The sequence below is a fragment of the Nicotiana tabacum genome, chromosome 10 (assembly GCF_000715075.1).
Source record: "Nicotiana tabacum cultivar K326 chromosome 10, ASM71507v2, whole genome shotgun sequence".
NCBI classification, from domain to species: domain Eukaryota; kingdom Viridiplantae; phylum Streptophyta; class Magnoliopsida; order Solanales; family Solanaceae; genus Nicotiana; species Nicotiana tabacum.
The window spans coordinates 155,573,867-155,586,407 of NC_134089.1; the positions used below are offsets into that span (position 1 = coordinate 155,573,867).

Here is a 12,541-nt window from a genome sequence, read left to right on the forward strand (position 1 = left end):
AGTATATGTTGTAAAATATTGTAAAGTTGGTGGCTGAAAATTAAATCTGCAAGATTTGAACTTTAGGTTATGGCATATGGGCTTCTATTGCTCTAACAAAAGGGGAAGTATACAAATAATCATTCTTAGAGATGCTATTTCGAGATTAATCGGTACTTATTTTATCATGAAAATTTGAACAAAAAATTTTAATTTCACAATTTTATGTCTTGAAAAATTAAACTGAAAAGCTGAAATTCAGAACATATTGACTAATTCCTAAATATTAGCCCTCTAGCATAACTATCTGATGCTATTTTTTTTATTTAAAAAAAAACAGAAGCAGGTGAGTGGACAAGGCATTACGGGTCTACGCAAGATCGAAAAAGTAAGGCATTTCTCCTTATTTATGTGCACCCAAGGGTCCGGGTGCACATATGCTCGTACTGCTCTATTACCCAAAAATATCTTATCCATTCGAGAGCCTTATTTTCATCTCTTTCTATTTTGTGCAGCAGAAAAGAAAAGGAGGAGAAATGTTTGAACACATAACAGCAAGTGAAATAGCAGGATTTGGAGTGGGTGCTTTTCTACTTGCCGCCACTGTTTATGCTCCCAAAATTGATTCTTTCATCTCTGCCTCTCAGCGTAGGTATATGTTTCTATTATATTTCACTTGTTTTTCCTTTTTTGGTTTTTCTATCATTCGCCTTTTCTTTTCTTTTTTGTATGGTCTTTATCCATTAGAGAAAAGATAGCACTGTTTTAAAAAGCTTTTCCTGGGACTCGCCTCGGGGCTTGCTTCCGGCGGGGCACTGTCAAAACGCTTTTAGACTCATGGGTGAGGCTTAGTTTCTTGAGGCTTACACCCCCAAGCGCCCGACGATGCGCCCTAAACACGCCTAACGCTCATTGCTCGGGACTCGCCCAACAGTTCCAATGCAAATCATGTGTTTGAATTCACTAATTTGTACTGTTAACTATCAAAATTCTTTAACAAATGAATGAATAAAGTTCTTTCTTTTTATCTATAGAAATATGAAAATTGTGAATAACTCAAATAACGAAACATATTATTGAATATTTACTAATTGAGAACGTAGTGAGGGTGAATATCATTTGAATATTTCTTCTAAAAATAGATATCAAAATTTATATCTTTACTTGATAGATCTTCATGTCTTAGTTCTATGTCTCTTAAAATTATTATACATTTTTTATTTTACGATTTAAAAATAATTTTGTATTTACTCATGAATGATTAATATTTTAAATTACGGTATTGAAAAATTTATTGTGTATTTACTTTTAAAGAGGTAAAATATGCAGGTTGATAATATTTTTTAAGAAATTATAATTTTTAATTGTTTGAAAGTTAAGAGGTTGGAGTTAATTTGTATTTCATAGTAACTTTAATAGTATTGTATTATTTATACTTGTAAAACATGCTAAATATTTTATTTTATACGAGTTTCTTTAATTCTTTTTGGTTTTCTTGAACTTTTAATGTATCTTTTATATTTTATTGTGTTATAATGCTATATTATTAATTCATAAATTTAAAATATTAAATATTCGTGGGGCTTACGCCCCATGTCTCGAGGCTTTCGCCTCGCTCCGTATTAAGTAAAATGCTCCGCTTCACGGCCTTGCCTTTTAAAACACTAAAAGATAGCAATACAATTATTATCCTTATTAAGGAATTATAGTTCATAGCTCTTTTATATTATCAAGAATCCAGCTGCTTTTGTTTATAGTCTCTAATGCATATCTAGTAGGAAAATGTTTTTCTTTTGAGCCGAGAGTCTACTGGAAACAGCTTCTCTACCTCAACAAGGTAAGGGTAAGGTCCGCGTACACTCCACCAGAGGCATATTTAGTGTAGAAGCTATGGATTCAACTGAAACCATAGTTTTCGCTCGTACCCTTTTTTTTTTCTTCTCAAAAAATCATTAAATATGTACAAATAATAAATTTTGAACCTAATTAGATGAGATGTGGTAGAATTACAAATCTGAACCCATATAGTTTAAATCCTGGATCCGGCTCTGCACCCCACCCTTCCGGACCCCACTTGTGAGATTACATTTGGTACGTTGTTGTTGTTGTTGTTGTTCTAATGCATATCTAGTAGTTTTCAGATGACTAACCTATTTTCATAAATGACTAAATTATATTTTATACTATCATTATATATAACTTACAAGATTCGGGGTAAATTGTATGCTGCTTAAATCTTTTACTATAAAAAAAAAGGGTGTAATTAAATTATATGCTGCATTTTTTTTTCTATGAGCAGCTCACTAGGGATGTGCAAAAGATGTGGAGATTTGAGACTGATAGCATGTTCAAGCTGCAAAGGATGTGGTGTTATTAAAGGAGGACCATTCAATTTCATTCAGTTGGAGAATAAATCAAAAGTAGGATCCTCTTCTTGTACTAAATGTCGAGCTAGAGGACATTTTCAATGTCCCGAGTGTTCTAATAAACTTAGTCAGGCTTGATATACTCTAAAGGGAGCGTTGGAGCAACAGTAAAGTTATCTTCGTGTGATCTATAGGTCATGAGTTCGAGCCGTGGAATCAGCCTCCGATTCTTGTGTAAAGGTAGGCTGCCTATATTACATCCCTTGGGGTACGGATCTTCCCCCAACCTTACATGAATGCGATATGCTTTGTGCATCAGGCTGCCTGATAGGCTTGATATGCTCTGGATTATGTAATCTTGTATACTATTAGTTGTTAATGCTTTTGTAATGGAATCTGTCATATTTGGATCATTAAACAAAAGTTGTACTATCAATTTGAATGATGGAAAGAATTTTACCTCATGCGGTATGCTTATAAGATAATTGCTGTTGAGTTTTGGAAAGGTTATCTGTTATGAGATGGCATTCAGTTTGTCATGATAATTCTGATATTTTGAAACCATGCAAGGGAGGCATTGCTGCAATTACTTGTTTAAGAGTTAAAGCAACCAAAACCAGCAGCTTATGATGAACTAAACATTTAGGTTTCTTGATTCATGGAAAAAATTAAAGGGGAACATTGGAGCAACGGTTAATTTGTATCCATGTGACATAGGTCACGGTTCGAGTCTTAGAATCAGCCATTGATACTTTGCATCAGGGTAGGCTACCTGCATCACACTCCCTTAGGATGCGTCCCTTCCCCGGATCCTGCGTGAACGTGAAATGCTATATGCACCAGGCTGCCTTTCTTGCATCAGGGTAAGTTGTCTACATCACACTACATTGGGGTGCGGCCCTTCCCCGGACCTGGTGTAAATGCGAAATTCTTTATGCACTAGGCTGCCTTTCTTGCATCGCAGGATACTTTATGCACCATGCTCTCCTTTTTTGATTCATGGAAAAATTATAAATGGATTAGAATGTAGATTTTGTAATATATAATCATTAATAATCACTGGATTATTGTATTTATCATCAGATCCTTAGTTCTCTTAATCTGGATGTACAGTGTATTGAGTTCGACATAGAGAAATCAAATATTCGACTAATAATGCCTCAGTATACATTAATTTTTGTGATAGCAATAATGGGAAAGGAGGCTAGCAAGAAGATATCAAATACTTTTAACAAAAGATAAGACTTGCAAAGGATTTTAAAAACCTAAACAAGTAATTTGTGTCAAATAGAATGGAATAAGCCAAATACTTGCTTCGCTAGTTGTCACTCTTCTTTGGCAACTCTAACTATCGGAGTGAAAGAATAAAATAATTGAAATTCATTAATCTGATAGATTGTTGAAAATCCTTGATTCAAATTTTCTATATAAGATGTGGAATTTAATAGATATTACTACTAGTTGGACTAGAAACTTGTTAATTTAAGCGAGTCTATAATAAGATATTTTTTTCAACATAACGTGTGAATTCGTATATTGAGAGCAGTTTTAGTGTTTTTTCTCTGGTTTGGTTAAGAGGCAAGCAAATTTAGTTGCTTATTGCTTAGCAAAAGAGTCTTGAAATTATGGTAGTTCTTTCTATCGGGAGTATGGTCCTAATTTAATTGTAAGATTTTTGGTTGCTCATTCAGTTTAATACTATAACTTTTTGTTTGAGTTCAAAAAAAGGAGCATTTTTAGTGCAAGATTGAAGGTTTACTTAGATATGAATGGGATTGAACGAACCTTGAAAAGTTGGTATAGTTTTAAATCTACAGCTATTTAGATAAAAGAAAACTACTTTCACTTTCTGCATAATCAGAAGCTCAGATTGAATACAAATATATATTAAGGCTCCTCTATATGACTTAAACTACTCAAATATGTAATTTACATTGCATTCCTTCCTACCTAACCTAATGTTTTAACATAAAATTACACCGCATTTTGATTCAAATGCTGTTGTGGCTGCTTGGTATTCTCATAGTTCTTTAGCAAATCAGCATATCCATCAGCTGAAGCTACGGCAAACTCTGTCAGTGAGCTCACAGCAACTGACATTCCGGCACATAGCACTCTAACGGCAATCTCTGCCATCTTTTCTGCTGTCATTATTTCCTCGTCATGTTGCCCAGCTTCCACGATCTCCATACTCCCAAAAGATTCCCCGCCAAGACTCTTTGACCCACCAGGACTCCGGCGGGAATCTTCCTTTAGTTGTTGCGCATAGAGTGAGCCTACTCCTGCTGCGAAAAAATCTAGTCCTTCAAGTACTGTTGCCTCCCGGATGGAGTCCAATAATCTGGACCATTGGATGCAAATGCTGAAAATTGGTGGAGCTCCCGTGGAACGAGGAGGGGACAAGGGTGATTTTGATGTGTCAGAATCTGAACGAGCACATCGTAAAAGCCAGCCTGCTAAAGCATGCAAGTATGATCGTTGAGAAACGATCCATGACTCGAAACAGGCTCTCCAGTTTCTGAGCTCCATCTCAAGGTTAGCAGCAGAACGGGCTAGCCTATGAGCCTCAGAAGGTGACATGACTGTGTACTTCCTCATGCCGGACTTCTTTGAAGGTGTTCCAGCGAGTAAGAGCTTGGCTTCATCTAGAGTATGCTTCTGCATTTGGTGGCACTCCGCCATAACCTTCCACATTCTTCCTAACCTGTTGTTGCCATAAAAGGGGTTATGTTGCAAGTCAAAGTACATTAGAGCAAATAACAGTTTATGATCAATAGCAGAAGGAACACAATTTTGATATTTGAATTACAAATCCAATCTTTTAGCAGCTAATTGGTAACAAGGTTTAGCTCCAAATCATAATTGTGTGGAAAAAACAAATTGAGAACGGTATATCTTTTAAGTTTCAATAGAAACCGACAGAAAAGAGTCTCTGAAGCTCTAAATGTGCAAGAAACTCAAGACTTTTGAGGTCCTTCTGGAAAATTTGATATTTAGGGAACTTGATGTGAAAGATATATCTGATAAGAATCGCAAACAACTCCAGTAGACAGTGAAGTGCAACTAAAAATCAAATAGGTGGAGCTCTTTTGTTGTTACTTTGTCTTTTACTGAGAAACTGATAATAATGATCTATGATGGTAACAATTTGTTTAACAAGGTAACCTGTCTTTAGAAGCTCCACAAGTTTCTTTTTTTTTCTTTGATAATACCTGATTCTTGAATTAAAGAACATTTTCAAGTTTTTCCAAATAAAAATCTTTTTGTAAATATGTTTAATGTACATAATCGTAGCATTGGAATGAGTTGACAAGTATAGATATAGCTGAAGAACCTTAGTAACAGGGATATCAGATACATACCCTTGCACTAATTCTAAAAGCTGAGGCTGCAGTTCTTCATCCCTTAAAGTTTCAATCCTTCTTGAAATAGATTCAACAGAGTGGATTGAAACCTTTATCTGAGTATCCAGATTCCTAATGACTGTTCTTGTTTTATCCAAAGATGACGGATCTGCTCCATTCACATCTTGATTTCTGAGTTGTGCCAACTTTTTCTCATATGCTAGCCGGACACGCTCACCTGCCTATTGAACATTACAACAGTCAACAGTAAAGGACTGATCCCCACAATTAACATCTTGGACTCATTAGGTTAACAGGATAATGTTACTTAAGAAAAAACATGTTTGGGAGGTCAGATTAACTAACATGTTAAAAGAAATTTTAAACCAAAATGTCATTTATTTCTTACATGCATGCATGTCTTGCATTTTCCGGTTATTTTGGGAATAAACAGTGATAATTATTCTTCTTACACAAGGGTCATATTTGAATTCATTTTCTTTCCAACAGGTTGAAATGAAGGTAATTCATGCACTCATTCACTTTATTCATACATGCATGCCTTATGAACAAAGATAATTTTTCTTCTCGCTCAAGAGTCATATTTGAATTCTTCTCTTCCCAAAGGTTAAGAGACTCATCCTACTTTTAAACAGAAACTAGTTGAAATTGACTTATATCTTTAATTTTTTTAGCAGCAAGATCATACCCTGACTTCATCATATAGTTTTTTCTCCCAAGCATATAATCTGTCTAAGGTTGATTGATGACTGCTTGAGAACATGTTGGATTCATCAGACACATCACTACTGCTCTGATAACCCTCATCTCTTAAAGTTGAAGGATTAATCAAAAATCTTGAAGAGGATGATCTTGATGACCCCGAGCGAAATAGAGCTACTGGATTCAACATTTTCATGGCTGCAAAACAAAATTAAGCTCATTAGCATTCCAACATCAATACTTCATAACTTAAACCAAAAAATATGGAGCATGCCTTTAAATAAGAAATCTGAGGTGCTTGGATTAATTGATGACAATCAGAAAAAATAAGCATGAGCTTAATTCTTCTAACATAAAAAAAATGGTCACTGCTTCTACTAGTGATGACTTCTCTATTGTTTGCTTGAGAAAATGACATAAAGAAACTTCAATAGGAAGCACATCATCACATCTGAAGAACATTGAGCTTCAAAGTGAAAGAAAATTCTTCCTTTTAGATTGTTCATGCATAAAGAAACTCAGTGTCTTCTTGTACAATCCAATGGTATACTGTTCTGTTGAATCTTGCACATTTCTCCTGAAATACATCAGTTAATTTTGACAAGAGACCTCGAAGAAAATTCCAGATCTAAAAAGCCATAAAACTAGCCTTTCCATGCTACTAGGAACACGCAGGACTCTTTGAAATTTGAACATGCTAATTTAATGTGACGGTTGTTTCACTGCATTGATACATTTTGGAATATGTGGCACCATGCCATCAATAAATATATCTTTGTTCATAGAATGAATAGTCATGAAGAGTCAAGAAGAAATGAATAGTCATGACAAACAAGAAAATCAGATAAATGTTGTGAAGTAAGCATTTATGCAAAAACCTTACGTGACAGATCATTCGACTGCAATGAGTACTGAGCCCTGATAGCCTCTAACACAGCTGACACCTCTTTAGCAGAAGTACAAGCAATCATAAACTGACTTTCAAGTTCCTTAATAACTTCCGACATACTTGTAGGCCTTCTATTCACATAAACAGTGAATCCAGGTGTTTCCTCTTTTGCTTCAGGATTGGCAACTGCTGTCTCTTTATTGCTGAGTTGGCCTACATTCTGTGCCTTTGCGACTGTTGTGGTTTGGTTGGGTTTAGATAGTAATTCATGAATATGGGGAACATTTTCATGTTCATCATCCGTTTCTTCCTCATTGCTATCATCATCATCGTCGTCGTCGTCGACGTCTTCCACCACAACTTCATCTTTATCAAAATTGTGAGGGATTTTGGTCCTCTCCTCTTTCACATCCTCTCCATGATCAGTTTCTTCTACCTCCGTTTCCTCTTCTAATTCAGGAATTCCTTCTTGCTCTCTAACTTGCCTTAGCCCATCATTGTCATCGTCGAGAATTGTCTGCTCAATACTGTTTCTCATAGGATAACCATAATAATCTAATGAAGAAAATGGGTTCCAGAAAAAATCCCATTGTGATGTTTGTGGCGAAGGGGGAGGAAAGTTAGGCCTATTGTTGGGGGAATACTGAAAAAACGACGAGTTCATTGGTGAGGATTGCATAGAAAAGAAACTATCCATACCATATTGATGAACCGGGGAGTAAGCCTGAATTCTGACTGTTTCGGGTGAATGAGGTCTTTCTTCGACAGAAACAGCAGGGTTCCCACCTGACCTAAGATAATTAATTTTTATAGAGGATTTGGTTTTGGGTTCAGACTTCAAGGGTGTTATGGAAAAGGATTTTGGTTCTATGGAGATAAAACCAGGACTTACTTTCTTAATAGGAGTAAAGGGTGGTGGAGTTTTAAACGAATCCAATAAAAACTCGCGAGGCTCATCGACTTCAACATAATCTTTAAGGGCTGCAGAAACTCTTTCCATGGCAAGAACATAAGCCATATGTCCGGAAGCAAATCGCATTCTCTGTTCCACTGCTTGTTTAATGAACTTCCTTCGATCTTTACAAAGTTGAACGGCCTCTTCATCATCCAACTTGGATGAAGAACATCCCATTTCTCTCAGAATATATAGCTTTATCTCTCTCTCTCTACTACTCTTAGAGTCTAAGAATTCTTCAGGCTTGAATCAAAAGAGGAAAGGAGATCAAGTCGTCTTAATATGGTCACCAGATTCATATGGAAACCAGCTAACTGCTCAAAACAAGAAAGTGATTTTCAGAAAGCTTCATTCTCAGAAAGAATCATAAGATATATAACCAACAAGAAAAGAAACAAAACAGCAAACTATTCTATGCATATATTATAGGAAATAATGTTAGATTTAGGTTCTTTGCCTTGTTTATAAGCCATACGAAAAGAGGAAACTTGAAAGCACTTGTCAATATCTGGTTTACAGGAATTGAAATGCTTTCTCCCCAAGTGATCAAAGATCATTGCAAGTAATGAAATATTTAAGGAAAATTTTCCAATTAACTGACACTATGATAAGAGCTTAAGAGAAAACAGATTGCAGCTCAATGTAAGCAATTTTACCTTACTTTTCTGTTTGAAAAGGCAATTATAATTATCAGAAGATCATTCACGAAAAATAAGAGCAATTTTAGCAAATAATTTGTGCTTACTACTCAACAAGAGCTGATGAAGCAAAAAAAAAAAAAAAAAAAAAAACTTACGATTAAATAATGAAAATCCTCTAGAGAAGCTTGTAATACTAACCACACTTTACCAGTAAATTGTAAAAGCTAAATATTAAGTTTGCAATGCACCCTTTAGGCATCAAAATTGAGATAAATCATAAGCAAAAATAGCAATTGGTTTCAGTATATTCAGCTAATAAATTACACACACAAAAAAAGGATCCATTTTAATATTTCCAGGTTAATTAGCTGCAACAGTCAGCAACACACAGTACCCAGAAATGTTCGCATTTCCCAAAATTAAACATGAACAAAAAAAACTACTAAAATCTGGGGAAAAAAAAATGAAGCTCACACGAAAAAACTGGAGTTGCTTTCATGTTTTCCTGATTTCGTAAAATACCCTTCTAACAAACAAATAAACTGAATATAATAGAAGACAAAAACGAAATTGTAGTGATATTAAGGCCGTACCTGGTAAAATTGAAGATGAGAATAATGTGAAGTAAAATTAAGATGAAGATGAACCAAAGTGGAGTTTGATCAGTGGGAAGTGTGTGACTGTGTGAGAGAGAAAGAGATAGAGAGACGTTGGGAGAGAGAAAGCAACGGTCAAAACAGATTTAAAGTGAAGAAAAGCAAAGCCCATAAAAGCAAATGTATATGTATGGCAAAGGCAAAGAATATGGTGAGGTTTGCGAATACGACGCTTTTTTACTTTCTGCCCTTCATGTTTCGTTTATTTACGGAATTGCCTCTCACTACTCATTAGGTTTTGACCCTTACTTCTTTTTTGTGGGTCATAATATCTGTATGATTTGCAATGTGTGTGATATGACTTCCCTTCTAACTTTCCTTCAATTTTTATTTATGGTTTTTTGATCGAACCTTTATTAGTCTTCAATGAATATATAAAAAGTATTTATCTAGAATTTAATAACTTAAAAATACAAAAATTATGAACTCATAAGTTTAAAATTTTGGCTCCACCTTTGCTCATTCGTTAGAAGAAACTTTTTGGTCCAAACACCTCTTACTGCTTGTTTGGATGGATATTAATATATATCATTTCATAATGTATCGTATTGTACTATATTGTATCGTTTGATATATACAATATTTGGATAGATTGTATTGTTTGTCATCGTTTTATGATATCATGCACCAACAATATGAAGAAGAAACTTACAATATTACAATGAAAAAAATGATATACGAGGTAAAATTATTATATAAAAAAGTATGATAAAGAATAAAATTAGACTATTTAATAATATGAAAAGGCAAGATGAGAGGAAAAAAATAAGGTATCAACACGACCAAATTAAATCGGTCATTACATAAAGTGATATTTTTCGATCGATACAATAAAATCTAAGTAATAGTCAAAACAAACATTATATTTAAAATAACAATATGATACAATACAATAGTTAACAACCATCCAAACAAATTATTAGTGGTATTTTTATCATTTGGTGGAGAGGAGGGAAGGGTAATTAGGTGTGTAAATACTAAATACTGAAGGCTCCCCAATCTGCTTTTATTAAGTTTCAAAAATGATGTTACCATATAAACTTTTTGGTTAAGTATAACAATTTATATATATATATAAACGAAGGGACAAAGAAACAAGGGAAAAAGTTGTTAACGACTTAAGACTTTATGCCAAAATTTTCCTCTTTTTTTTTCTAAAATAATTTCCCGTTGGAAAATGCATAGTGGATGAAGAACAAGCCAAAAGAAGAAAATTGCCAGCCAACGTGCGTGTTCACCATTTTATTATTATTTCACATCAATATTCATTACTAATGAATCAAATATTTAGAAAACAATATATTTAGCATTAGTTTGCAAGATTTATGTCATACACGAGTTCCAAAACTTTAATAAGAGAACACTTATCTATGTATTTACATCAAATCACGTTAATTTGTTATATATATATATATATATATATTAACTACAGTTAATTTAGTTATACAAATGTTTGTAAATGATACCATATATGTATTTATTAATTTAGTGTAAACCTCATACAAGAATCTTTTTCTCTTTTAAATATATCTATTTTGGTGATTTATTTTAATTTGTAAAAACTTTATATATCCAGAATAGAGGAATCATATTCCTGTGTTGTTGGCATAAAGAAAAATATTCTTCCTACATTCCTTTAGTACACAGGTGGTGGTTTTGCATAAACTTTATACTCCTTTTTATAGTATGAACTAAACTTCAACTTTTAAAAGTTTTGATTTGGTAATAGCAAAAAAAAAAAAGTTTGATTTGGTTGTACGTAATGCATGTGATATATTTTGTAGTAATTGTTATTTCTTTTAATGTATTCGCATTTTCCCTTAATGCTTATTTTTCGATATCATGAATATGGTAATATTTCTCGGACGTCAATTTCTCTTCTTAATGAAGTGTCAAAACTCTTTTTTTTTCTTTTTTTTTTTAAAAATAGATATAGTTAGATGAGTATTTAGACCAATAAGTATGGAATAGAATTGAAATCATACTTTTTTTACCACGGTTTACATATATTAATCATCCTAAATACCTAACATAGAAAGGTGATAGCACAATGAAAAAGTTAGTTATATCTCTTTAGTCCTACATTTTGTATATAAAACTAATCTCTTAGCTACTACTACTATTTTTGAAAAATAGTCATATTTATTCCATTGTAAATACTCTCGTTGTTGCACATTTAGTGGGCATTTGGACATAAGAATTGTAAAATTTCAAAAAAAGTAAAATATTTTTTCAAGTAAAAATTTAAATTCTGTTTGGACATGAATATAATTATAGATTATTTTAGAATTTTTGTGAATGATTTGAAATAAAAAATTTAAAAAAATAACTTTTTGGAGTTTTTGAAATTTATCTTCAAGTAAAATCAAAAATTTCATGGCCAAACACTGATTTCGAAAAAAGTAAAAAAAAAAAAAAGAAATCGATTTTTATAGCCAACGGGTCCATAATTATTTTTGCCTTCAGTTTGACAGACAATTAGGTCTCAGTAATAAAAGGGACACGTAGAAACACACTGATACACCCGATTAATTTATCAAACCCAATTCTTACCATAACCCATTACCCATATAATAGTCAAAATTAATATTTTAAATTTTCTCTTTAATCAAATAAAAATCACGTTGAAATTTGATGGGAACACTAAAAAGAGAGTAGGCCAATAAAGCAAAAGAGATAAAGCGAATACAGCTTTAATTCCACCAGATGCCTCGTAACAAGTACAGATGTAAATGCCACTGTTTCTTGTACAAATTTCAACAATGCCATTGTCTTTAGCTGATGATCCACTTTGAAATTTAATACTCGTCATTAAGTTCTAAATTATATACGTTAAATAATAATTTCCATTTTGACGAAGATTATATGGGTCAAAACAAGTAATTATGGAAAACATAGTCGTACAATTTTCCCATTAACTCATGTTCCAAGAAAATTGTCTCTTATTTCTACCATTGTGGGACATAAGCGTCCTTTTGTTATTTACTA

The 12,541-nt window shown here is 33.3% G+C and overlaps 1 protein-coding gene and 1 long non-coding RNA gene across 2 annotated transcripts; one reads left to right on the forward strand and one right to left on the reverse strand.

The window, feature by feature from the left end:
• The first annotated feature begins 333 nt into the window (after positions 1-333).
• On the forward strand, positions 334-2,850 carry LOC107786969 (uncharacterized). Its single transcript, XR_001648258.2, has 2 exons — positions 334-631; positions 2,279-2,850. It is a non-coding gene; the product is annotated as an uncharacterized LOC107786969 (long non-coding RNA).
• Positions 2,851-4,165: 1,315 nt separating this feature from the next.
• On the reverse strand, positions 4,166-9,665 carry LOC107786967 (nitrate regulatory gene2 protein-like). Its single transcript, XM_016608484.2, has 5 exons — positions 9,491-9,665; positions 7,296-8,570; positions 6,399-6,610; positions 5,708-5,931; positions 4,166-5,049 (listed from the first exon to the last, which is right to left on the reverse strand). The coding sequence occupies exons 2-5, from the start codon at positions 8,431-8,433 to the stop codon at positions 4,320-4,322; spliced, it is 2,304 nt and encodes a 767-aa protein (XP_016463970.1). The 5' UTR covers positions 8,434-8,570; positions 9,491-9,665; the 3' UTR covers positions 4,166-4,319.
• Positions 9,666-12,541: the final 2,876 nt, after the last annotated feature.

Bases quoted from the DNA above. Each gene is read 5' to 3' on its own strand.
- LOC107786967 (XM_016608484.2), bottom strand. From the start codon at position 8,433: ATGGGATGTTCTTCATCCAAGTTGGATGATGAAGAGGCCGTTCAACTT. The intron at 6,611-7,295 runs GTAAGGTTTTTG...TTTGTTTTGCAG, and splicing joins GCAGTCGAATGATCTGTCAC to CCATGAAAATGTTGAATCCA. The intron at 5,932-6,398 runs GTATGATCTTGC...AATGTTCAATAG, and splicing joins AACTATATGATGAAGTCAGG to GCAGGTGAGCGTGTCCGGCT.